The sequence below is a fragment of the Cuculus canorus genome, chromosome 1, assembly GCF_017976375.1.
Source record: "Cuculus canorus isolate bCucCan1 chromosome 1, bCucCan1.pri, whole genome shotgun sequence".
Lineage (NCBI taxonomy): Eukaryota > Metazoa > Chordata > Aves > Cuculiformes > Cuculidae > Cuculus > Cuculus canorus.
In genome coordinates this window covers 143,643,778-143,670,497 of record NC_071401.1, presented here as the reverse complement: position 1 = coordinate 143,670,497, position 26,720 = coordinate 143,643,778, and the positions used below count along the sequence as shown (strand labels likewise).

General features: G+C 47.9%; 1 protein-coding gene across 5 annotated transcripts in view; it reads right to left on the bottom strand.

The window, feature by feature from the left end:
• Nucleotides 1-772: 772 nt before the first annotated feature.
• SLC6A12 (solute carrier family 6 member 12) overlaps nucleotides 773-26,720 on the bottom strand; it is a 49,620-nt gene continuing 23,672 nt past the window's right edge. For 3 of the 5 annotated variants that reach the window (XM_054062307.1, XM_054062333.1, XM_054062316.1), the window contains exons 9-16: nucleotides 25,894-26,018; nucleotides 25,520-25,632; nucleotides 24,112-24,249; nucleotides 22,621-22,723; nucleotides 16,398-16,498; nucleotides 15,142-15,312; nucleotides 11,790-11,934; nucleotides 773-4,390 (exon numbers count right to left, since the gene is read on the bottom strand). In XM_054062307.1, coding sequence (XP_053918282.1) covers nucleotides 11,791-11,934; nucleotides 15,142-15,312; nucleotides 16,398-16,498; nucleotides 22,621-22,723; nucleotides 24,112-24,249; nucleotides 25,520-25,632; nucleotides 25,894-26,018 — 895 coding nt within the window. In that variant the 3' untranslated portion in view covers nucleotides 773-4,390; nucleotide 11,790. Of the gene's footprint in view, nucleotides 4,391-10,882; nucleotides 11,935-11,958; nucleotides 13,264-15,141; nucleotides 15,313-16,397; nucleotides 16,499-22,620; nucleotides 22,724-24,111; nucleotides 24,250-25,519; nucleotides 25,633-25,893; nucleotides 26,019-26,720 lie in introns of those variants that run through there. The other 2 variants (XM_054062326.1, XM_054062338.1) reach the window with 2 other exon arrangements.

Below are 26,720 nucleotides of genomic sequence, written 5' to 3'. Positions count from 1 at the left end.
TTGTATATTCCTAGAAGTAATTCTTGTACTCTTAAAATGTGAGACCTTTCAGAGTCCAGAAGAAATCAAAAAAGAGGGGTTTATGATCAACACAAAAACACTGGGTAGAATGTTACCCTTCTTCCAAACACCGGGGACTTCTCCTGACTGCCGTGACTTTTCAAATATGCTAGAGGGTGGCTGGGCCACCAAATAAGGCAGTTGCGTAAGGACTCTGGGACACATCTCATCGCGTCCCATAGACTTAGATATGTTCAGGTTCCTCAGGTGGTCACGAACCTGAGCCTCCCCCACAGTGGGAGGGCCTATACCCCACTGGTCCCCTTCTTGTTGTCCATTGACCCAGGAGGGGTGAGGCTGGTCGTCGGTGAAGACTGACGCAAAAATTTGTTGAGTTCCTCAGCCTTCTCTTTTGTCTGTTGCTACAAGGTCACTATTTTCATTCATTGGTTGAGGTATGCTTTCTTTAACCTTCCTTTTTGGGTTGACATTTCTTTTATCTTTTTTTCCTCCAGTTTGTCTTGGTACACATTTTGTGCTGTTGCTTCCCTCTCCTTTTTTTTTGCCGTTTCTTACTGTTGAAGAAAGGAGGCGTGGAGTTGTAAAACTTGGAAGGAAGGTAACAGAGACTGGAGATAGAGAAGAACTTGTGGTTTGATTTTTTATTTTTTTAATTATTTTCCTGGTTGTCCTCAATGTAAAAAAAAAAATGGGGGAAGAAGTGGTCTTTTAATGCAAAAACAATTCTGAAAACCCAAAAGCAGTAATTAGCTTCATTACAGATGTCAGTCCTTTCTTCTGTACACCAGGAGGCACATCCTGGTATGGGCACCCTGTACCTTCCTTGGACTTCACCTTCAAATGCATCACGTCTTGGAATGTTATTAACAATTCCAGCAGGAGAAAGAATATCTCTTCTCCCTCCTCTCTGTGCTATTTACACTCTGAGGGTGTGCACGAAGGGGGCAGTTTCCCAGCAGGCTCAGAAGTCACCCCAAGTGCCCGCTTCCAGGGGCTGAAGGAGACCTGTCGGATTTCTTGTACGCACACAGCAATGCCTGAGTAGCAGTAGTGTGACAACTACGAGATATGGCTCCAAACTCTTCTGATCCGTGGATTCCTGGTTCTATTTTTCCCTGGGAAGTCCAAAGGCCCTGGCTACAATGCAGGTATATCATGATCAAATATAGGTTGGAGTAGCGGAAGCCTGGCTGCTACTTGCATGTCTATCAAGGCAGGAGAAATAAATTCTCCTCAAAGGCTCCTCACTGCTGCTACTGGTGCTGCTGCTGGTGCCGTGGAGGGCACCAGGGGACTGAGCTCAGGATCAGCCAAGTGTAGAGCTCCCTGTGCAAGTTAAGGATGGTGCTATGCTGCCCCTGCTGCTCTTTGTGGGGAAGTTTCAGGGCTCCAGGAGCTCTGCCATAGAATCATAGGATGGTTTGGGTCACAAGGGGCTTTAAGATCATCTAGTTCCAACCAAAGGGATTGTGCTTTTCACATCGCCAGGGACAGTGGCTGTGGCTGGCCGGACACACTGTTGCCATGGGGCTCTGATGCCTAGGACAGGACCGAGAACGTGTCACAAAAGGCTGTCCCCAGGAGTGCCAGCTGGCAGTGCTGCCACTGCAGTACGCCTTCGTGCCAGCGGTGAGTAGGGCAGGTGCAATCAAGGCTGGGCTGGACCAGAGCCGAGGGCAAAGCACCGGTGGCTCAGGGGGCTCCTAAGGTCAGGTGGAGGATGCAGCCACTGTGGGGAACACCGTGCGCAGGGCAGGCACCATCCTCAGTGCTGGCTGCAAAGAAGGCCAGGAGGATGCAGGGATGTGCCCCCATCCTCACTGCACTCATAAACCTTCCCCTTAATGCCTCCCAGCTCCCTCAACCCCTCCACAACCAAGCCCTGGGCCCCTGCACCTCCTGCCCCTCCCAGCCCCACTGAGCTCCTTCTCTCCCTTCTCCTCCAGGCCATGGGTATGGGCATTACCCACATCCTGACCGTCCTGAGCCTTGTGCAGTGCACAGCGAAGGTGGAGGAATGGAGCAATTTAGCTACTACGCAGGACGTCCTGAAGCAGCGTGAGGAAGAGCAGCTTGAGGAGATGACTTGGCTAATGGAGGAGATGGAGAAGATGAGTCAGGAGCCTCATGGGCTCAGCCAGGAAAACATGCTCTTTGCTGCCTTCCGCAACTGGTGGTTTTGGGTATCGGCTGATACCCTTCTGATGCTCTTTGGGCTCCATTGGCTGCGCAGGCAGCAGAGTGCTGACTCCAACAGCGGCAGCCAAAAAAGAACCTCAAGCAGTGTGCACGAGGAGGGAGAGGAGAAGCAGGATTTCTGACAAGCCAAGCCAGATGTCTCTCTGGGTTAGGTGGTTCCCTCCACTGCATTGGCCAATCCCTTCCCAAGAACAACTTTCTGACTGAGCTGCTTCCAGGCACGGCACCAAGCCAGCGCCTATGAAGCCCTCAGCTCCCACAAGCTCAACATCATTGACCGCCTGCTTCTGTCCCTCAGACTCTCCGCTGGAATGCCGTTCCATCAGAGCCGGGCACTGTGGGGAAGATGCCAGCAACACCGTCCTGCGCCTGGGTGGAGCGCTTGCCAGAGAACGTGGTCTGCTTCCTCCTCCACCCCGTTGTGAACTGCAGAGAAGCCGGGCCCCTGCTTATCCACTGAACCTGCTCACAGTTGTGATGATGCTCCTCCTGTGAGGAGGTGCAGGAAGAGTTTACCCTCTAAGAACGTAGAAATAGATTTGTTTGAAAAAAATCCTGTGTCTCTGTCAGTGTGTGGTTGGACAACACTTTGTTGGGGAATACTACCTCTTTTCTCCATCTCCCCTCTGTAACAGGGATGAATTTACCCTCGAATTTACCTGGGCAGTGTTTACACTCAGACAGTTAGCACTTCCTGATACTCTTTCTTGGGGTCGTCAACATCTCCTCCTTCCTGCTTCCCAGCCCCACTGAGCTCCTTCTCTCCCTTCTCCTCCAGGCCATGGTTGTGGCCATCACCCATATCCTGACGGTCCTCAGCGTTGTGCAGTACCCGCTGAGGGTGGGGAAAATGGAGCAATGCAGCCACCCAAGACCTCCTGAAGCAGCATGAGGACGGGCAGAGTGTGGGTGCTACTTGCATGTGTATGAGGGCATGAGAAATGATTTCTCCCCAAAGGCTCCTTGCTGCTCGTGCTGTGGAGGGCACCAGGAGCGTGAGCTCAGGATCAGGCAGGTGTGGATCTCCCTGTGCAAGTTAAGGATAGCACTGTGCCACCCCCGCTGCTCTTTGTGAGGAGGTTTTGGGGCCCTGGGAGCTCTGTCATGGAATCCTAGAATGGTTTGGGTCAGAAGGGACCTTGGAGATCATCTAGTCCTAACAAGTGGTGGCTGGGCTGCACAAGAGCCGAGGGCAAATCACCGGTGGCTCAAGGGGCTTCTAAGGTCATGACGCGGATGCAGTCACTGTGGGGAACACCGTGCGCAGGGCAGGCACCATGCTCAGTGCTGGGTGCAAAGAAGGCCAGGAGGATGCAGGGATGTGCCTCCATCCTCACAGCACTCATACCAAGCCCTGGGCCCCTGCATCTCCTGCCCCTCCCAGCCCCACTGAGCTCCTTTTCTCCCCTAGGCCATGGGTGTGGGCATCACCCACATCCTGACCATCCTGAGCCTTGTGCAGTGCACAGTGAAGGTGGAGGAATGGAGTGATGTGGACACGCAAGACGTCCTGAAGCAGCGTGAGGATGAAGAGCTTGAGGAGATGACTTGGCTAATGGAGGAGATGGAGAAGATGAGTCAGGAGCCTCATGGGCTCAGACAGGAAAACATGTTCCTTGCTGCCTTCCACAGCTGGTGGTTTTGGGTATCAGCTGATACCCTTCTGATGCTCTTTGGGCTTGACCTCCACTGCATTGGCCAATGCCTTCCGAAGAACAACTTTCTGACTGGGCTGCTTCCAGGCATGACACCAGACAGTGGAGACAAAGTCCTCAGCACCCACAAGCTCAACATCATCGACTGCCTGCTTGCACCCCTGAGACTCTCCATTGACGCGCTGTTCCATCAGAGCTCCTTCTCTCCCTTCTCCTCCAGGCCATGGTTGTGGCCATCACCCATATCCTGACGGTCCTCAGCGTTGTGCAGTACCCGCTGAGGGTGGGGAAAATGGAGCAATGCAGCCACCCAAGACCTCCTGAAGCAGCATGAGGAAGAGGAGGAAGAGCAGAGTGTGGGTGCTACTTGCATGTGTATGAGGGCATGAGAAATGATTTCTCCCCAAAGGCTCCTTGCTGCTGGTGCTGCTGGTGCTGTGGAGGGTATCAGGAGCCTGAGCTCAGGATCAACCAGGTGTGGAGCTCCCTCTGCAAGTTAAGGATGGCGCTGTGACCTGGAAAGAATAGCAGGGTAGACTGCATTTTAATAAAAGTAAATTTGCTGGAAGTGGAAGGAAATAACAAGGAGCTTACAACTTGGTGCTAAATGTCAATACAGTACTCAAGAGCTTAAGATCACTTCGAGCAAAATGTCTAAATCATTTAGACTGTGAGCAAAGAATTAAGAGAACTCCAGAAGTGGGCTACAGGTCTGTATAAGTTTAGCAAACCATTAGCTAGTCTCTAACTACGGCCGCGTGTGAGAGGTCTCATAGCAAAAGACAGCCATTGGTGGGATTTTCCTGTTCCTCCACCTGGAAGACACTGAGTATTCCTTTAAACTTCTGGAGACTCTGTCAATCCTATCCAAAGCATCTGGATTATTTTCCTGATCCTGGAAATTGTTTAATTGCTTTCAATGAGGACAGCAATACCTCCTCTAACATTACTAACATATAATGCTACCTGGCAGAGGTGAGATGCTACAATCAGACTGTATAAGCAACAGAGGAACTAGTTCATGCAGTATTTATTTTCAGTAACACAGCCCCACATTTGTGATCAACACTAAAAAGTGATTTATTTCTGTCTAGGATTTTTGCAGTATTATCTGACTACCTCAGAAAGAGGAGTGAACAAATCTCCATGACTTCTCTGGCAGTACAACACTACTTTGCACCTCAAAGGCATGGCAGCAGGGGCGAATTGGTCATACCAAGAGTCATACAAGAAACCTGTGTTAATGCCTAAGACTGAAGCTGGATGGCAAATCCCAGACCTTTCTATTGCTTGAAGGAGAGAAGGCAGGTTTCCTTTTCAAAACAAGTACCACCATTTTGACGACAGGTACTCACAAGGCAGTTGCAGCCCATGGCTGAAGCCGAGCTTCGTGTGGACAGCCCTGCTGCAGCTCCATTTGTGGCTGTGAGGAGGCAGCCACAAATCAAGCACCCAGCAGAGCCTTGGCGTTCCGGGTGGGGTTGGTGATTTTTCCAGCTGCTCAAAGAGTGCCACCCTAGCACTGGTGCTCGTTGGTGGCAGCCACTGGCTTTTGCTCTGGCTGTATGTAGAGACCCACTGCAGGGAAATGCTTCCCCCACAATTACAGAAGACCTGACTGTAAGCCTATGGATCCTAAGCTCTTCCCATGACTATTGCTGTAATGTGACATTCACTGCTTTAAAAAATAAGAAAAAAAAAATAAATAAACGATCTTATGTGGTGCTGCAGTCCTTTGCAGGGAACAAGAATGAGTTTTGCCAACTATCTCTGCCTTTCACAGTAAATCATCTCCAAACAAATGATCATGTCCTGGAGAGGTACAAATTGTGATACTTGATTTTCAGTGTTCATTTCACGAAAATTTCTAGTTGTTAGTTTGTGAAGGAAAGCAAATTAAATGGGAAAAATATTGCCCTATGCTAAATTCAGCAGTTAAACTCACAAGAAACTGCAAAAGATAAGGTTCCCATAGCAATTGGAAAAGGTCCTGCATTGCTCAGATGAGCCCTGATTTTCCCGGTTACTTTCAGTGCTGGTGGTTTATCTCCGTGTAGCACAGGGAAAAGCAATTACTTGGAACAAGGAACAAGGGAAAGGAGCCTGTGGCATTTCAGATTCTTTTTAATGGCCGTTCTCTGGCATAGTTTAATGCGACACTGTTGCAACACAGCTGTGCACCAGCACGTGTGCCTTTGACCACAGCAGAGCTCCTGGGGGGAATGTGCCACTGGCTTTTCCTGTGGTTAGCTGTGAAATTCTGATAGGCATTCAAGCAGGTTTTGGCAGAGAGTTTTACAGCCCCAGCCTCCACAGGACAAGGCTGTGTAGCACTGCATCAAATGCCGTATCTGAGCATTGTCTCACATTCTTGACTACCCTGGCAACAGAGACCTTTACTTCAACGTAATCTGCTTTCAATGAACCCATCTTACCTATTAATTATCACTTTATCTTGCTGGAGCTTATGATTATTGCACCAAATTATTTCTTCCCCTGAGCATTCATCTGCAGAAAAGCCAAGGGAGTGCAATCCTTCTCAGAATCACAGAATCACAAGGTTGGAAAGGACCCATTGGATCATCGAGTCCAACCATTCCTAACACTCCCTAAACCATGTCCCTAAGCACTTCATCCACCCGTTCCTTAAACACCTCCAGGGAAGGTGACTCGACCACCTCCCTGGGCAGCCTGTTCCAGTACCCAATGACTCTTACTGTGAAGAATTTTTTTCTGATATCCAACCTGAACCTCCCCTGACGGAGCTTCAGGCCATTCCCTCTTGTCCTGTCCTCTGTCACATGGGAGAAGAGGCCAGCTCCCTCCTCTCCACAACCTCCTTTCAGGTAGTTCTAGAGAGTAATAAGGTCTCCCCTCAGCCTCCTCTTCTCCAGGCTAAACAACCCCAGCTCTCTCAGCCGCTCCCTGTAAGACTTGTTCTCCAGCCCCCTCACCAGCTTTGTTGCTCTTCTCTGGACACGCTCCAGAGCCTCAACATCCTTCTTGTGGTGAGGGGTCCAGAACTGAACACAGTATTCAAGGTGCGGTCTCACCAGTGCCAAGTACAGAGGGAAAATAACCTCCCTGGACCTGCTGGTGACCCCATTTCTGATACAAGCCAAGATGCCGTTGGCCTTCTTGGCCACCTGGGCACACTGCTGGCTCATGTTCAGTCGGCTGTCAACCAGCACCCCCAGGTCCTTTTCTTCCGTGCAGCTCTCCAGCCATTCTTCCCCCAGTCTGTAGCGCTGCATAGGGTTGTTGTGCCCCAAGTGCAGGACCCGGCATTTGGCCTTGTTAAACCTCATCCCATTGGTCTCAGCCCAGCAGTCCAGCCTGTTCAGATCCCTTTGCAGAGCCTCCCTACCCTCCAGCAGATCGACACTTCCTCCCAGCTTAGTGTCATCTGCAAACTTGCTGACGGTGCACTCAATGCCTTCATCCATGTCATTGATAAAGACATTGAACAGGGCTGGACCCAGTACTGAGCCCTGAGGAACTCCACTTGTGACTGGCCTCCAGCTGGAGTTAACTCCATTGACCACCACTCTCTGGGCCCGGCCATCCAACCAGTTTTCAACCCAGGAGAGTGTACGCCTGTCCAGGCCAGAGGCTGACAGTTTCTGCAGCAGAATGCTGTGAGAAACTGTGTCAAAGGCTTTACTGAAGTCCAAGAAGACTACATCCACAGCCTTTCCCCCATCCAGTAGTCGAGTGATTTTGTCATAGAAGGTGATCAGGTTAGTTTGGCAAGATCTGCCTTTTGTAAACCCATGTTGACTGGGCCTGATCACCCGGTTCTCTTGCATGTGCTTCATGATAGCACTCAAGATTACCTGTTCCATGACTTTCCCTGGCACTGAGGTGAGACTGACAGGCCTGTAGTTCCCCAGATCCTCTCTGCAACCCTTCTTGTATATGGGCACAACATCAGCCAGCCTCCAGTCTAGTGGAACTTCCCCAGTCAGCCAGGACCTCTGTAAGATGATGGATAGGGGTTTGGAAAGGACATCCGCCAGCTCCTTCAATACTCTTGGGTGGATCCCATCCGGCCCCATAGACTTGTGGGTGTCTAGCTGGGCAAGCAAGCCTCTAACCGCCTCCTCCTTGATCACGAGAGCCTCAATCTGCCCCTCTAACTCTTGGCTTTGTAAACAGAAGGAACAACTTTCTTTGGTATTAAAGACTGAGGCGAAGAAGGCATTAAGTACCTCAGCCTTGTCCTTATCCCCTGTCACTGTTATTCCTTCTGCATCCACTAGAGACTGGATATTCTCCCTCGTCCTCCTTTTCCTGTTAATGTACTTGTAGAAAGACTTTTTGTTGTCTTTCACAGACTTAGCGAGTTTTAATTCTAGTTGGGCCTTGGCCCTCCTGATTTTTTCCCTGCACGATCTCACTTCGTCCCTGTAGTCCACCCAAGATGCCTGTCCTTTCCTCCAAAGCACATAGAGCTTCTTCTTATTATTGACGCATCTTGAGATCTCCCTGCTCCACCAAGCTGGCTTTTCCCCCCGCTGTTCCCTGAAGGACTGTTTCCCACGGGACTTTGCTAATCAACCTTCTGAACAGGCCAAAGTCTGCCCTTTGGAAGTTTAATGTGACTGGTTTGCTAACCCCCTTCTTAATCCCACCTAGAACTGAAAACCCTATCATCTCATGATCGCTTAATCCCAGGCGTCCTCCAACCGTCAAATCCCCAACAAGACCTTCTCTATTCACAAACAGCAGGTCTAGGAAGGCACCCTCCCTTGTTGGTTCGCTAACCAGTTGTGCAAGGAAGTTGTCTTCGATGCACTCCAGGAACCTCCTAGACTGTTTCCTTTCTGCTGTATTGTACTCCCAGCAGACATCCGGAAAGTTAAAGTCTCCCACAAGGACAAGAGGCAGAGATTTAGAGACTGTCCCCAGCTGTTTATAGAAGAGCTCATCAGCAGCTTCTTCTTGGCTGGGTGGTCTGTAACAGACTCCTATCACAAAGTCCCCTTTCTTGTGGGCTCCTCTGATTTTAACCCATAGGCACTCGATCCCGTCCTCACCGTAATCCAGTTCAAGAGTATCAAAGCACTCTTTGACATAGAGGGCTACCCCGCCTCCTTTCCTACCCTTCCTGTCCCTCCTGAAGAGTTTATATCCCAACATAGCTGTACTCCAGTTATGTGAGTCATCCCACCACGTTTCTGTGATGGCAATGACATCATAGTCACCTTGCCCTACAACAGCTTCCAGCTCCTCCTTCTTATTGCCCATGCTGCGTGCATTGGTGTAAATGCACTTCAGCTGGGCTGATGAACCTTCAGCCCTCGTAAAGGAAAGAGAGTTTATTCTCGATTGACTGGTCCTTGGTATAACTAATTCCACAGACCCAGTTTCATCCTTACTGTCCCCACTTGTACTCGCCCTCACTTGCCCTGTTGTGGTGTACTGGTGGTCCTCTCCAGCACACCATTTCTCAGCCGCCGGTTTCCCACTTCCAGGCTCATTCCCAACTAGCCTGGTCTCCTCCCCTTCCCCCTTCACATCTAGTTTAAAGCTCTATTTAAGAGCCTAACTAGATTTTTAGAGATAACTTTAGTCCCCCTTGGAGACAAGTATGACCCATCCCTAGAAAGAAAACCTGGGGGTGGGTGGGTCACCCCATGATCAAAGAAGCCAAAGCCTCTCTCCTCACACCAGGCTCGGAGCCAGGCATTAATCATCTGTATGTTCCTGACCTCCTGTTCCATATTCCTTAGTATTGGGATGGAGCTAAACACCACTTGCGCTCCAGAGCCCTCAATCATCTTCCCTAAAGCCCTGAAGTCTCTTTTGATGGCTTTCAGTTTTCTGCGCTGTAAGTCATCATTACCTATTTGAAATACTAACAGGGGATAGTAATCCGTTTCCTTCACCAAGGAAGGGAGTTTTCTATTGATATCCCTCACTGATGCCCCCGGCAAGCAGCAGACCTCCCTGTGGAGCGGGTCCGGTCTGCAGATGGGACCCTCCATTCCTTTAAGAAGGGAGTCCCCTAAGACGATCACTCTCCTCTTTTTCTTGACAGAGGATGTTTTTAGGGCCCTCCGAGGATGCTGGAGCCTAGGGAATGTTTCCAGGCTGTGGGGACCATCTCCTTCTTCCTCTGCTTCTTCCTGGGGGATAGGTTCTACCTGCAGTGTTTCATATTGATTTCTGAGGGCTATCTGGGGGTTAATTGTCCGGGTGGGGGGAGCAGGTTTCCTGCGCCGGACAGGAACTTGCTGCCATCCCCCATCTCTTGTTCCCCCGCCTCACAGATTATAGGATTGAGCTGCTCCGCTGCACTGGCTCCAGCAGCCTGCTGGGTTTGTGCGAGGGCACTGCTCCAAAGATCTATGTCCCTCTCACATTCCCTGATAGTCCTTAACCTGTTCACCTCCTCCCTCAGCTCTGCCACCATGTGAAGGAGTTCTGCGACTCGTGCACAGCTCCCACAAGTGTAGCCGGTACCAGAGGCACAGGCTGGTGTGGGAGGGGGGCACTGCCTACAGCCCAGGGTCTGCGTGGCTGCATGGACCCACTGCGGCTCTGTCTGGGTGGCAGTATCCATCCTGCTCGCTGCAGCACCCGGAGCAGTTTTAATCTTCTGCCTGGTAGCCTCCATGGTCCGCTGCCCCGTCTGATCCGCCACCAGCCTCTCCCTGAGCCCTTCCTGCTCGCCCTGTCCGCTCGAACTGCCGCTCAAACTGCCCCTTTGTAATAACGTGCCCCGCACCTCTTTGCCTCGCTCCCAAGAGACCGTTTAACTCTCCCGCGGTGGCCGCCGGGACCGCCCCCTCCCGTCAGGCACCGCGCGGGACCGTCCGCTGCCGCGTGTCAGGAGCCGAGCGCCGCCCGCCCCGCTCCCGTTTAGGTTTTCCTAGGCTTTTCCCGTCACAGGGAAGTGCCCCACCACCTCAGATGGCCACCCCACCGCAGTACTCACCGTCCTGCTGCTGGATGTCGCCGAAAAAGCTCCCACCCACCCTTGCCCCAAAGCTACTCTGCAGCACAGAATCCAGCCCATCAAGCCCTTCATTAATTCCTCTACAAAATGTCCCAGTTAAATTTGTGGGCATGCCATCCCCAGGGTCTCATTTCTCCCTGCTGTGCCGCAGCTCATTTTTCCTACCAACTGCTCTGGGACTTTTCCTGCACTCTTATGAATTTTCTGAAGGAATTCTCAAATGTTCAGCTATTTCAGTCTTGTATGTGTTTTCACTGGGCGATGTAGCCTTGACCAAGAGCAAGTTCCCTACATGCTTATTCTTCACCCCTTTCCATCTTCAGACTGCCTCGAGATCCATCATCAACTATGATTGCATCGAGCATCCTGTCACTCTCTTCTCTTTCAGTGACAACTGAAGCTGTAACTGGTAACACTGCAGCCTCCTTTTATCGTTGCCTATGATATGTTCCTGGTTCCTGCTCTCCCATATGGAGTGGACCTAACAATAGATTTTCCTTTGTCATCCTCCAGCTTCTTATGTACTTCTGAACCAACTCAGTTATTCCCTGTGCTAATGCCCCATCATTTTGTACCTTTGTATCCCCAACTTTGCTCTCTGCTCTCTCTCACCACTGTGGTTTCCTTTCCTCCTCCCAACGCAACCACTTTTTTTCTTTCTGTTTTTGTCAATACATCATTTTTCTCTTCCCCACCAGTGTCAGTACTGGAGGACACTTCTGACAAAAATGTGTTGCTCTCTCCCCAGCTGACAGGGAAAGCTATCCCCGGGGTGTCAAAAGAAATGCTGTCCCCAGTGGGTGCAACCAGCTGGCTAGAAAGAGGTAGTGTCCCAGATGCTCCTGTCTCAGACATGAAGGAGAGATAGGAAAAGCCAAGGAGAGAAAAGAAACCACTTTGAGAAGGAGAGAGCAAATTAGTCTTGGGTATGGAGGAGTCATCATCCATGCCTTAGAAGTGAGTTTCTCTCTCTGTGATGCTGAGCACCTCCTGGACTGGAGCGGACCATCCCTTGTGCTTCAGGTTGGACAGCCCTGACATGTGCTTCTTCGGCTGTGGCAGATCCTCCGCTGGGGAAATCAGCTGTGTTAGTCGCTGCAGAGAGGAAGTCTCTGTTAATTAAGCTGATAAACAAACTGACAACCAATAGTGATCCAAAACCATTGCTGGGGGCAAAGGCATCTAGAGAGCTAATGCTCCCAGCTCCCAGCTCCTCTCCTGCTGACTGGCTGTGGAAGGGAGAGGAAGGAGAGCACGTTCAATTTAACTGTTCTTGATGACAGTTTTTCCACCTCTGGGCTAAAACCCAGGCCATGCACTGACAACCCAAGGTACTGGGCTCCTCACAGACGTGTTTCTGGGAGAATGATTACTAGCGATTAGCCCCACAGACACTTTCTGTGACCATGGAAAGAACACTGTAAAGTCTTTATTTTTTTCCTTATGCCAAGTAGCCATGCTTCTCGTTGACTTTGTTGTGGAGCCTTCTAAATGGTCCAACCATCAGAAAGCGCTGGGCATCTCCTGCTGTAGGCTGAAATAAGGTGGCAGGAGATACCTACCTCAGTGACACTTCCCCTCTTCAAGCCAGACAGACTGTGATGGTGCAGGCAAGGGCTATGGAACAGCTGCCTGCCCTTAGCTTTCCACAGCTTCTGCAATGCAGAGGTGCTGCAGGCTGCTACACACACATATACATTAGTGTTGTGTCAGCTTTGGGGAGTTTGTTCTTAAAAAATGCAAAAGAACTCAGAGTTCCTTGGGCAAAAAGTGTTGACCCACACAGGCAGCTGCTGTGAATTTCTAGTCTTTCTCATCCCATTTTTGAAAGCCCCTCTGGTACACACAGCTTCCTGAGTTTCTGGGCTCCTCCCAAAGCCAAGTAAGAAACAATCTCCTGCAGCCACCTGCTCAGCTCCATGGGCCAGTGTATCGCTTCCCCGCTGAATATCAACTTCCACAGTTTACAGCTTCCATCACAAGCTGTTCAGGCCAGTGCATCCTCCTTCCTTGCAGAGTGCATCACAAGCAGAGCAGACAATTCATCTGTGACTCATTGGATTAACTTCAGTGCTTCCACTCATTGTGAAGTGCCTGCCAGAATCCTGAATTTGGCTCATCTATTCAGAAGTATTTTCTCCATGATTTCTGAACTCAGCCTTGGTCTGCAGCTGCTCTGTGAGCACTTCATTGCATGTTTTTAGTCTTTGGAGTTTGAGCTGTCTTAATCAGACACATTAGAAAACATCACATATGTTTCTTGGCCAGTCAGGTGTAACAAGGAATCTGTTCGTGGCAGTGACTGATCATAATTACCAATTACAAACTTGCTTTCAGTGAATGGTTTGCAGTATTCAGTTGAAAGGCACTGTTGCTGGAAGCATCTGTGTCAGAAAATTAATTCACTACATTTCTGGGGTGTGACTGGAAAAAGGGAACAGGTGTATTGTGAGAAAACCTGTTTTGAAAACAGGAGCAACTATTCCAGGAGGTACTGTGTGGTTGGCTTTGATTCTCCCCCAAATCAACCCAGGCTTAGCAGTGGATTCCTTCCTACATGCCTAAACTACATCCTTGGAAATTTCTTCAAACTAATAGAACTGAGAAGTCCCTGGAAATTACAACTAATATCATCTAAACCAGGGCAAACAGAAAAAAACCCAATATGAAATTGGCCAAATCAGTTTCTTGGATGTACTTTAAAATAAGTACTAACACTACTCACAGCAACATTTCAGTCCAATGACTCAAAATATCTTGCAACAGGTGAAAAATACTGCCTGATTATCAGGCAGGACATTTGGGCAATTATTCTACTGACAGCTCCAGGTCATCATTTAGACATACGAAACATCTGAGCTATGGGGTGTCAGACACGTTGTCGTCCACCCAGTCAAACTCTTCAAACTCACCGCAGGAAAGGATTGATGCGTTACTGCCAAATTTCAAGGAGCACAGGAGAGGACTGTAAAAGGCAGGACTTAAGGTCTGTACTGGGAGCGAATCGTATCACAGCACCTTGGCACAAGACTCACCTGGATTTCCTCATATTGGGAGTTCTACAGCTCACAGCTCCCTCTCAATCTTGTCATCTCTTCATAGACTCCAAAGGCAACCAGGGGAGCCAGGAGCCAAAGGCAGCTTAAACAGGAACTGTTTCATAGCACTGTAATTCTCCTTGACCTCCCTGCCTGCACATTTGTTCCTCTCTGTGCATTGCACTGTATCTTCTCCTGAGCCCAAGATGGGCATTAGCCAGCTCTGCCATAACTCCTGTCACTCCCTATTAAGTCACATCTCCCAGTCAGTGAATAAGAGCCCTGTGGGGGACTCTTACAGATTCACCTTCTTAGAGGCAATGGAGCCAATGACAACAATCCTGCACCCAGCTCATCTCTGGCTGTGTTGGCAGTGCAGGTTCCTCCCCTCCATGACCCCACAATTTGATTGCCATACCTACAACACGGTCACAGGGATGTTCCAATCCCCTGTTCACCTGCTCCCAACTCCATCCCACTGCAGATGAGCCGACAGCCAGTAAGGATGGGGAAGGATCAGAAGAGAAATCATGCAGAAATTTATATACACGGTACATCAACCAGGTCTTTCTTCGTGGGTCAGGTGGGGTGCCAGTGCTATGACAGCACCTTCTTAGACCCTCTTCTAGCTAGGACAAGGTGTCTACGGTGAAAGAGGACAGGCTTGGGTGTGGCACAGGGTAGACCTTTAGAGCTCTGTGAACATGTCCTCTTTAACAGCCTCATATAATTTCTTCAGAGAAAATAGCACAGTCCTGACACAGGACTTAAAAGGGAATAGGGACAGTAAGTAAAAGCAAAACAGATCCTGGTTTTGTACCCGGTTTGCACTGGTATTCATCAGTAACAAAAGAGGAGGCAAACATGGTGGCATGCCATCTATAATTACATGGCCAGCAGGACCACCTGGACCATAAACCATACCAACCAGCCTGTGGCCTCAGGTAGCCCACACTGAGGGGGTCCTCTGCCACCCAGCAGAGCCAGCGTTAGAGATGCTCTACATTTGTCTACATATCACACTGAGCATGGTGTTGCAACATATCATGGGAGATTTGATGATCATCTTGGAAGCTGTGCTGAAACTCTCCAAGTCCTCCAAATTGCCAGCAAGAACTACAGGGCATTCTGGGGAAGGGCCATTCTTTCCCCCTCCTTTCCTTCTCAGAGGAGAAATGTGCCATGTACTTCTTCCCTGGGTCCCTTTCCCTGAGCTGTATGGGGGAAGCAGCAGCAACTTGCTCAGTGACCACAATCCCAGTACCTGCTTCAAGGATCCTTTAGTTTTCAGGAGGATGAAGATGGCGTAGAGAGGAATGCAGACCATGGAGGAGAGTGCCATCAACCAGCCCACCATGTAGCCCCAGGGAGGGTACACGTAGGAATTGTTATATTTCAAGGGTCTGTACTTGATCAGGGAAAACAGGAAGACGGCCTGAGGAGAAAAAAAAAAAAAAAAACAAAAAAAAAAAAAGAAAAAAATGAAATAACCGGAGCAAAGGGAACACAAAGCTGGGCACTGGCTGGGTGGCAATGAGTGTGTAGACTTGCATGGTCTAGCATGGACCTTGCTAGCTAGAGTAGGGCAGAGCTCGGTGCATACTAATCACACAAGGAGTTATCTCAGAGCCAGAGCCAGGCTTGTCTGCAGTGTAAAGCCTTCAAGCTTCTTAAGGGTTCAACCTAAGCAAAATTTGCTTTGAGGGTCCAGCAACACTAAGACAGCCAGTTATTCATATCAAAGTCAGGAATTGTTGTTGTCCCTAGAAGAAGCCCCCTAGAAGTACCACACAGGCACAGATTTACCTCTCTTGGGGCTCTCTAGCCACAGAGCTCTCAGATTATTTGGACTGGAGCAGGCTCTCTTTGAAAACTCTTCCTGATATTCAGCTGCTGTTGGAGCCTGAGGACAAAGGACTAGAAATCTTTTGTAACCTGTAGCTATTGATCCCATCTGTGTTTCCACTGAGGTCAAAGAAAACAACACTCAACATCAGATGCAGAGGCAAAATTTGGCTCAAAAATCATGTAAAAGTCAGTGGAGTATGACTGGACATAAACTCAAAATAGGTAAGAACTTGCCTGACTTCAGGTCTATTTTCTTTCAACACAGTTGTCACAGATGTTTTAAAAGAGATTTAATAATACAGAAGGCAAACAGCCATGGAAAGATATTTTTGAACCATGGGAGGTCAGAGGAACACAGGCTGAAGCGAGTATTTCAGAACAGGGTAATTCTCACTGGTCTTATGTTCAAAAGTAATTTAAACAAACCTCTCCACACTTTGAGGATACATTTCCCTTTGCATTCACAGTAAACAAGTAGCTTTTCATGCTCAATTAATTTCTCATTCAAAAGATAAAGCTTTACAAAGGAAATAAATTGCCACCTCAGCTATGGACAAGCTTCTGCTTCTCCATAGCTGTTTGAAAAAATTACAGCAGCACCTTGAAGACAACTTTTTCAATGAGAACCCAGGGACCCAGAACAATATGCCACGTTGTCATAATTGCACTTACCAAGCACAGACCTGGGGTCAGCACCAGCCAGCATATCTTGATCAATGGCCATGGCCGGAAACCAATCATGTCTTCAATATTGTCGTAAAAGCGATTGGCACCTTGGCCACCAGCCAGCACAGAGACAAAGTCAGAGGTCAGATCATTGTTATTTCTTCAACCACTATTCACATCAGGTCTGAATTTTCTTTATGCTCAGTGTTTACTCTTCGCAAAAGCACAGCTATCCTAAAAATACAGCATCAGATAATGGGCTTTTCTGTCATTGAAAAGGCCCATCTATGGCTAAAAACAGCTGGAAGCTTTTTAACTTCAGCCATAGGTTATCAGAAAGCTTGATATAGAAGACATTCCTGGTACTTCAGAGAGCAGCAGCTGTACGCGAGAGGCTGCAGTCCATGTGCATCTAAGAGCTGGTAAGGACAGACACAAAGCAAGGAGGTGTGCCTGGTTTACAGGTCAGGTCAGAAAGGAAAAGATCTTGCAGGCTGAGCACATGGGATTGTGTGAGCTCAGAGTGCTAAAAGGAACAAAGAGAGTAGGGGACACCAAAAAAACCCAGATTTGTAGCCAGACTGGTAAACCAAGGAAGCCATCAAGAATCCTCACTGAGCTGGGCACTTCCCCTGTCATCGAGAGCCTGCTTTCCACAGAATATTTTACTTTTTACATAAACCTAGAAGACTTGCCAATCTAAACTCTTCTGGAAACCAAATCTTCTACCTGAAAGTGCTGCTGTACTGTCCAATGGGAGCTGTCCTATTGGTGCCGGATCTCCTTCTCCTTTAATTAGTTTCACTGACTAAATTATGTTTCGGGTATTTGTGTGGAACCCACACAAATCTCATGGTCCACCACAGTGAGATATACCTCTGAAGAACCTCTAGAAGTCTTGCCACTGGTCAGACCTTATCCATTGACTCTTCCCAGCCCGAAGCACAAAGAGGAAATACATGCAATGGTATATAGAGGAGATGGCACAATGCAGATGGACTTGTAGCAAGCTCTAAGATGTCTTCAAGGAGCAAGAGCCTAATGTTGGCCACAAAGAGACATAAAATGAAGAAGAATCAAAAAGTCATTCATAAAATACTGTAACTTCTTCCTAATTAGAGTTAAGCAGAGGTACTATATCAGACAGCCTCAGGTAAAATAGAGTAACAATATTAGACAAAAAAATGGAGCTAGACTGTCCACAAAGAGGGTTACTAATTGAGCACCTCTGGCATGAAATAATACCATATTTATTTTATTGAAGTTTAATCACAGTGCTTAGCTGATAAAGAAGGGTTCTGCCTTTAGGGGTGTTTGTCCCACCAATGACATGCCACAGTTCCCACCTGCATGCATGATGAGACCTTGCTTCTTTGCATCTTTACACCAGAAGTCTGGTCTGGGCAATATATATGCCTAGAGGACTGGCCACAGTTGTGAGTGTTTGGGGTTTGGTGAGTTTTATTTTGCTTTGTGGTTTTTATGTCTTAGAATTAAATAGCTGTATTAGGTTTCTTTTAAAAATATGCATTCTACAAAAGCACATTATTTGTGCTTTTCTTTTTTGTAGTTCTTTGCACTCTTTTTTTGTAAGCCATGACTAATGTTTGCAGGAAAGCTCTTCTAAACCCAGTTTTTGAAGTATTTAGGCTGGGGAGGGCAGGTTCTTTGAACACTTCATGGTTCCCATCTTGAGTTGGGAAATTAACGAGTAGCCTCAAGCAAAGACAACAAGCTGTGACATAGCAAGGGACACGCAGCCTTCTGTGGGAGCCCAGCCTAAACTGCAGAACAGAACCCTGAAACCTGCAAGTTGTAACTATCATACAGTTTCAGACAACATTTCTGAAAATATGCTGGGGGTGAAAGGGAGATGGTATAAAAAAATTAATTTGCCAAAACAAAGAAAAAAATCTTTCACAGGATGAATAAAAAGGAGAGAAAAATTAAGTGACTTGCAGTTTAGAACATGAGCATGCCACCATCTCTTATACCATATAGTGTTTCCACAGAAATATATGATGTCAGACATCTGACACATCATTCATTCATAATACAACTTTGTGGAAGACAAAGTTTCACAGCAAATTAGGATCTAGGATCTAGTGGAAGAGACATAGCAATTAAAGGAATACAATGATACAATACAAAGAAATACACTGGACACTTTCAAGGCTCAGCTTGACAGGGTGCTGGGCCATCTCATATAAACTATATATCACCTCAAAAAAGTTGGACCAGATGGTCCTTGAGGTGTCTTCCGGTCTGACATTCTATGGTTCTAGGAAAGATGCCAAACAAAAAGAAAGACGCTACAAACATCCATCCTCTACCAAGAAAACAACACAGAACTTATGTTGTTACTTATGGTGTGCCTCCATTTGTCCTTGCCCTTATTCTCTGTAGCACAATCATCAGGTCTTGCATTTCCACAGCCAGTGTGGCAGTCAGTAGGTGAAGTGATGAAACAGAATGGGATCTGACATGAAAGTCCTCAGAGAATATATGAACAGGAGATTTTAAATGTTCTGTGTTTCACTGGCACACGAAAAAGTAGTCAAGCTTAAGAAGTCATCAGTTCAATCATTCAACATCAGCTTTTTGAGCAAAATAGAGGCTGGGGGAAATGTGCATTCCCCTTCCTTCCCAGAACATTAGAAGGATTGTATAAAGCTCCTGCAGAGAAAACCATGAAGATTTCCCCAAAGATATTTTTGTTGGAATGAACAATGATGTTTGCTGTTATCCCAAATATCCCAAGACAAGGAACAATGGCATTCAGGCACAGGGCAGTTATCCATGTATGCCGCTACCACTTCTCTCGTGCTCTCCAATTCCATATACCTTCAAAGCTGTTACATTGTTTTCTGACAAATGACTTTGCTTTGCTATATAAATTAATGGGAATAACTTTCACACAAACACAACTAGAGATATGATTACATCCCTATGTCTTGTCCTTGTGGAGACCTTCTCATTTTACACAGCTTATAACAACAGTGAGTGATACCCAAACTGAAAGGGACAAAGATTTGATTTTATTCATACAATAGCCAGAAACAGTGACTCCCACTGATCTGCTAGTTTGGAATCTATGAAAAAGCCCTCCCTTTTATATTTTTTCCTCCCAAGCTGCATTTATTTGCATTCATCTATATTAAATTTCATCCGCAGGATTTCAATAGGTGATGACCGTGGCTCTATGCCACAGTGCTAAGCTTGTATCTACTCCCTGTTTGTCTCAAACCTGCAGCATCAACACCTGCGCCAAGCCCGTGCAAAATGCCAGCAGCAGATGCGTTGTGGCACTGCAACAACTGTGCACCCTTTGGTTACCAGGTGCACAGAGCAAGCCCCTTGTGGACCATAAATAAGCATATAAGATCACCTGCAGTCGGTGTGTATCTGAGATGATAAAGCACACAAAGCCAGAGGAAGGTGACAGGCAAGATCCAGCAGAAAGACGTTGCTGCTTCTGGTAGCCACACACATGTGAGCAGGCGGTGCAAGAGAAAGATTTATACCAGCACAACATGGGTTCACCCTACAGCCACCCACAAGTACCCACAGGCATCAGTTTGTTTTAGCTTTGTAAACACTCCTAATGGTTTCAGCCTGAGCTCTTCAGCAGTGGTGGAGGTACTCCCTTTCTCCTGGAACAGCTAATCCTAATCTGAATGCTGTGACTGCCTGGAAAATATCCTCCCAGCAGAACGTTTCAGTGGCATCACAGTGCTCAAAACCCATGCCTGCTTCCACAAGCACTGCCTGTCAAAAAGTGGAAGGGGGAGAGGAGAAGGGGGGGGGAAAAACCCAAAATCTTCCAGGACTCCCCTCTAGGGAATGTGATCAGCAAATCTGATGCTGTGCGATCCTTTCACAGGCAAAGAGCAGTACACAAGGAAATCCTCAGATCTTTGCAAGAGCAGCTGCCTGGCAGCAGAGGGAAGTTGCCAAGTGGTAGGTGGCTGGCGTATGTGCTGGGAGAGGAGAAACTCAGAACGCATATTTGTGTTAGCAAAAAGGCTGCAGTTCTTCACAGTGTAAGCAAGAGGCTCAGTGCTGCCAGTTCTGAGGCTGGGGAAAGAAAAACCCAAACAAACATTAACTGGGACTATACATCTTTCTTTTCCACTAAGATGCCCCACCTTGGTTCTCTGACTGCATTTTGGATCAGAATCAGTCCAATAGATGCAAATCAGAACATCAAGAGGGTAAAATCCTGCTGTGTGGATTAGGCAAACAAACCCATGGTGGTGGATGAAAGGGCCATTTCTCAGTCCCCAGCTCCCAGGCTGCTGGGGCAGCGTCAACTCTCTAGCTATTCATTGTCTGCCATTGCTCCTCTCCTTGGTTTGTCGGAAAAGACATGTGGCCTCTGTGACTGTAAAAATGACAGGCGGGAGGGGGGTGTCTATACCTTAAAGCATAATTCAGGTTAATGTAACCAAGTATGGTGATGAAGAAGTCCTGTCACAGATGGATGAGAATCTCTATCCCCTTGGAAATCCCATGAAGACTGGGTAGAAGGCAACTTTAAATTTAAATCTGGCCAGGATCTGGTATTGCAAGATTTCATGTGAGCTTCCCTTTCAAGACATGTCTCTAGAATAAATCTGTCTTACAGATCTGCTTCTCTTGCATTACCTGGAGGTCAAGCCCAAGCTGGACCTGCTCCCATTTCAGTAATAGAGGAGTCAGGCAGACTAGCAATTGGCTCCTGCTGCTATGCATAGTGTTTAGAGAACCTGATATCCTGTTTATCAGCAAATGCACTACAGTCAACACAACCTCTATAAAACTATAAGCACCAATAAGAACACACAGGGACTGACTGTTCACTGTCTTTTGTGAAACAGGACATATGTGACAACAAATGAAACTAGCAAGTGGCAGATTCAAAACAAGGATAAGAGAGTGACTCCTCACAGAACACCTGACCACACCATGGAGCTTCTTGCTACAGGATTTTGTGCGTGATAAATGCTTACCTGAGTCAACTGGAAAAATTAACAGAAAATAAATAAATAGATTTTACTTTTGGCTCTGGAAACCCCTGGGCAACAAGCTGAGTATTGCACCTCGCTCCAGGACAAGAAAGACATGGACCTGTTAAGAGTGGGTCCAGAGGAGGGCCACAAAAATGATCAAAGTACTGGAATACCTCCTGTGAAGAAAGGCTGACAGAGTTGGGGTTGTTCAGCCTGGGAAGAGAAGGCTCCAGGAAGACCTCATAGCAGCTTTTCAGTACTTAAAGGGGGCTCGAAGAAAGACAGAGACACCTTTCATCAGGGCTTGTAGGGGAGGGAGAAAGGGTAAAATTTTTAAACTGAAAGAGAGTAGATTTAGATTGGATATAAAGAAGACATTTTTTACTATGAGGGTGGTGAGACACTGGAAGAGGTTGCCCAGAGAAGTTGTGGATGCACCAAGGTCAGGTTGAATGGGTCTTTGAGCCACCAGATCTAGTGAGAAATGTCTCTGCCCATGGTGGGGTGGGGGTGTGGAACATGGGTGACATGACACCATCTTTAAAGGTCTCTTCCAACCCAAATGACTGTATTGTTTTGTATGAAGTTGTTAGAAGCTGGAAGAATATTCACAGAAAATATCATTGCTAACTTTTCTATTATGCTCCCCCCTGAGCAGCCACCCCTGTGCGTTTAAAAGAGACATAACATGATGTATATGCTTGCAATCTTTTCCTTGGGTTAGGACAGACAGGCTGCTTCGCATAGCTAGGAGCCAGCAGGTGCTTATTTGTGAGATGTTGAGAGTCTGGTCTAAGCTGGTATCTACTGTAGCTTTGGACGATCCTTGAAGGTAGTGAAATCTGTACCTTAATGAAGCAAAGGAAAGCAAGCAGCTGCATGTACACCTAGAGGCTTTGCCTGAAAACCACCTCTGACAGGGCTAAACTAAAGACACAATGTAAGTGAACAGAAACAGAGACCAAAGAACAACAGTCACTCCTCTGTAGCTGATTTTCTAATTCAAAGGAGCAGCAAGGTATTTTGACATGATGACCCTTCAGAGAGGGAGAAAAACATTCCTACTCTAAATGTCGAGCAATTAAGAAACATTACAAGGAAGCACAGTGGAAACCAGACAAGAAAGAGGGTAATTATAGCATTTCTTTGCCCCCTAAGGATCTTTTCTATCCACTCCCACTTCTCAAACCCCTATCCTTGCCTTGAGAAAGAGCAACACGTTTTTGTCCTCCACTTACCATACACCCATCCTACACAGATGACTTCAAAAATGGCCAGGAAGAGCAGGCATGTACCGCTGGCAGCGTAGTAGTCAAAGAGCTGGAAGATGTACATCCCTCCCTATTGAAGAGGTAGAGAAGAGAGGACACAGCAGGAATATTCCATGTGAGGGAAAAATGACCGAGGCAAGTAGAATAGCAGCAGAAACACTGCACGTAGAACAGGTGGGAGAAGGAGGAAACCCTTCACTTGGGTCTTTCTCCACTCTGTCCCAAAACGACAGTCAAGCCCGGTGGAGGGAGAGTGTTTAATGTTCATTTTATGACACTGCCAGACTAGGCTGGTGTCTATGGACATAGCAGCAGAAGCCACTTTGTTTGCTTATTTTAAATCAGTTAGCAAGTTTCCAGCAACTTTTCAAAATACCATGTAGCAGTTCAGAACTTTGCACCCAGGAAACTGGGATCCTGACTTTCAGGACATGCTGACACCTCATTTTAGCTGCATCACTATATTGCACATATTGCTCAAGGTCCAAGCCCTGTGATGGCAGAGGCATGTGGCTCCCCTGCTGCCTCTCACTTTGGGCTGAGCCCTGCAAAGTTGCTGTTAGCTACTTGTATAGGTCAGTGGTTGACTCCTTTCTCATACTTTCATGTGTTTTCTAAAAGAGAAAGCCCCTCCAATACGAGTGAAACAGATGCTTTCAAATAGTCCTGAAGGGCTCTAGACACTGCCATAATAGCAGAGCAGTGACCTCTTCATCCCATCACGTATTAGGTGACATCCTGCAATGACAGGAGTAGATGACTCCATGCAAGGGGTCATGCAAAAGCCATGGGAACCCTTACTGCAGTTTTACTCAAAGCTTGTTTGGTCACAGTAGGAGCTTCCTTCATTAAATCCTTAGCCAGAATCCACTTTGGAGGATCATTCAGCAGTGCTAAAAACTCCCATCCAAGTGTGTGGTATGCACAGACAGCACAGCACACCACCATGCAGGCAGAGGTTCTTGGCTACTAGCTGCACAGCAGTGCAAGCACTGTGCATGTAGCATCGTACCAGCCCAGCTCTGCTGCTTCTGGTTCCAGGGATCACATGCTCCCCACTGGCTTAGGCAGGGTTACTGTGCAGCCATTACCCTCAGCCTCCCCTCCTGCTGCTCTGCTTCTTGTGGAAAGCAGACAGCAAACAATCACTGCCCTTAGAAGAGCTTCTACTTGTACAGCTCAACTTGTTTTATCTACCAGGCCTGGTATCTGCACAATGCTCTGTGTCAGGTGGCCTCTCTGGGCTGTGGGGCTGTCTCTTTGGAAGGCTCCGTTATGCAGCAATAGCATCATGCAGGGTAAAAGCAACACCAACTGTGAGAGACACCAGCTGATGCATTAGAAATGAAGGATAATTAACAGCATGTAAGATGAGCTTGCTGTTTCTATCTACTCCTGCAGAGCAGACTAGTTGGGTTTCTGGTGCTCAGCTGTATATCCCAGCTACTCCTTTCTTACCTCAGTGACCAGCAATAAGCCCAGCAGGTAGCATATGACTGCAATGGCCAGGATCAGCAGCTCCCGACGCCCCTTCTTCCGAAAGACTCGCGGAAACATGTCAATAAGAGATGTGACCATGCTTTCCACACAAACAAACTGCAGAAGAAGACAGGTGAGAAAAAAGTGTTTCCCCTTCCCCAAACACACATTCCCTCTCATTGTCCTTTTTTCTTCCAGCCACTCAAATCCTTTTTTTTTGTTGTTTTCTCTTTTTGTTTGTCTTCATTCCACAAAGGGCCAGATGCAACTGCTATGGACCCAAACACAGTGAGATCTCTGAAGTTGCAGACCAAATGGGTTAAAAGTACTATGTTGGGAGGATTGACTGTGAGGTGTGTGATGAATTACCTCAAACCAAACAGAGCATGCTGCTGCACAGCAGGAACAACCACGGGATGGGTAGGCAAGGGGTAGACTGCACCTGTCAAGCGGGGCAAGGAAGCACCTAAGATGGCACAAGGAACCCTTATGACAGAGGGGATCTCACTCTTGCCACCATGAAACTAAGTTGAACCAAGGGACTGTGAGGGCACAGTTCAGCCCTAACATCAAGCACACCCCTCCTACAGCAGGGCTGGCTGCAAAATACACCACAGCTGCCTGGGACAACCCAGTTGAGTGAGTGGCTGGGTGTCCTGTTGGTGAATTGCTGGCATTTGAGGCTGACCATGGGGCAGAACACTTGCTCATCACCACATATCCTGCAGCATATATCACCCACGGGATACATAAGAGAACATCAGCTACTGCTGGGACGGCCCGGAGAGCTGCAAGTGAGACGAGGCAGGAGGGGAGCTCAGCCCAGAGAAAAAGAGGAAGGAGACCTCATTCTCCAGGTACAGAGGCTGAGGTACTTACTGCAAAGCAGAGCACACTGCCTGGCAGTCATGCTGGGACACCTCTCCACTCCCCTTGTGCTGGCTTGCCAGGATTGCACACTGTGCAGGAGTATGGGAGAGTAAGAGATGGGCACATCAGAAAGGAAAGCACACAGGGATTGGTCTGGTGAGATGCAGCTGGGAGAAAAACATCCCATTCCTCTTCCCAGACTGCCCTGCGCCAGCCCTCACTCTGCAGCATGCAAGATTTTGGTGCTGGCACAGAGGTGGCAGGGGAGGTAGCTGGGACACCCTCTTGCACATACAGGAAGGATGCCAAACAAAGATGCCAGCACACGTCATCACTGGCCTCCCACTGCCCTTGGCTCTGAGCTCCCATACCATGAAATTGCTGTGGACAATGTGAAGAACGTATTTGAGGTACCAGCAAAGCACATAACTGACTTATCCTTTCTCATAGCTCCGGGGAGTGCTCAGGGTGGGGACTGGCACCTGGATGTTAGACAAGGAGGGTATGTTTGCTGTACCTGGCTGTCCAGTCCCAGGAAGACCAACATGAGGAAGAAGAGGCAGGACCAAATCTGTGACACGGGCATCATCGTTACTGCCGTTGGATATGCTATGAAAGCCAGCCCAGGACCTGCCAACAGACCACAGGATGCTCCACTCTGCAGCACAAAGTGAGTTCATATACTGCTTCAGAGCTCACTCCACCACGGTTCCCTGTCCATTCTGGACTGAAAGCCACATCAGGAAGCACTGATACTGCAGACCTCACTGTGGACACCCACAGTGATAGAGGATGTAGATAACATCCCCAGTTTCACTTCAGAAAGTTCCCCTCCCCCTTCAGGCTTTCTATTTTGCCTTGGCTCTGAATTTTCCTGGGAAAAAAACCTACCTGATTCAGCCACTTCTGCAATGGGTACACCCTGCTCTCGAGCCATGAAGCCCAGCACAGAGAAAATGGCAAAGCCAGCAACGAAGCTGGTGGCACTGTTCAGGAAGCAGAGCATGATGCAGTCCCTGCAAGGGGAGACCAGAAAGAGAATGGTATTTCCTACTGCAGAATGGGTCCACTTTGGGTAGTGTGTGTAGTCTGCTTCTTCAGTTGAACAGAATAGGCTGCGGAATAGCAATGCTGCTCTTGAACTCCCTTGGAATTAGAAAGCTCAAAATGGAACAGAGACAAAAGTCAGCCTACCTACCTCCTACACCCCTGCTCAAGAGCTGTAGGACTACAGATGGTACAAAGAGAGACACAGGGCACCACCCGTGGCTTGTGAATAGGACACCACAATGATATCAGTAGGGAGACAGCAACAAAAAAGACTTCACAGGTGTCAAGAGAATAAGAAAAACAACAGAGAAAATGAGGAAAAGAGCAAATTAGAAGAGGGAAGAGGTTGCAAAAATAAGCATAGCCAAGAAAGAGAAGCATATGAAAGTATGAACGTGTACAGGTTCAGCAGCTCTGGTAAAACAAGACTAATCAGTTAACAAAAATGCTCACCTGGAAGGGGGTCTGTCTAGACTGTCTTTCTATTCTCAGAAGGAGGATGGAGTGAGCTATACTGCTTGTCCTGAAACATTTATGCACCTGCTCCCTGTGAAAATGGGGCGCCAATCTGAGCTGACAGGGCTGGAAACCCACACCCCAAGATCCTGCCTGGACATCTGTCAGAGCTGACTCACAGCATCAGCTGCTATGGGGCAGTGTGGACACCC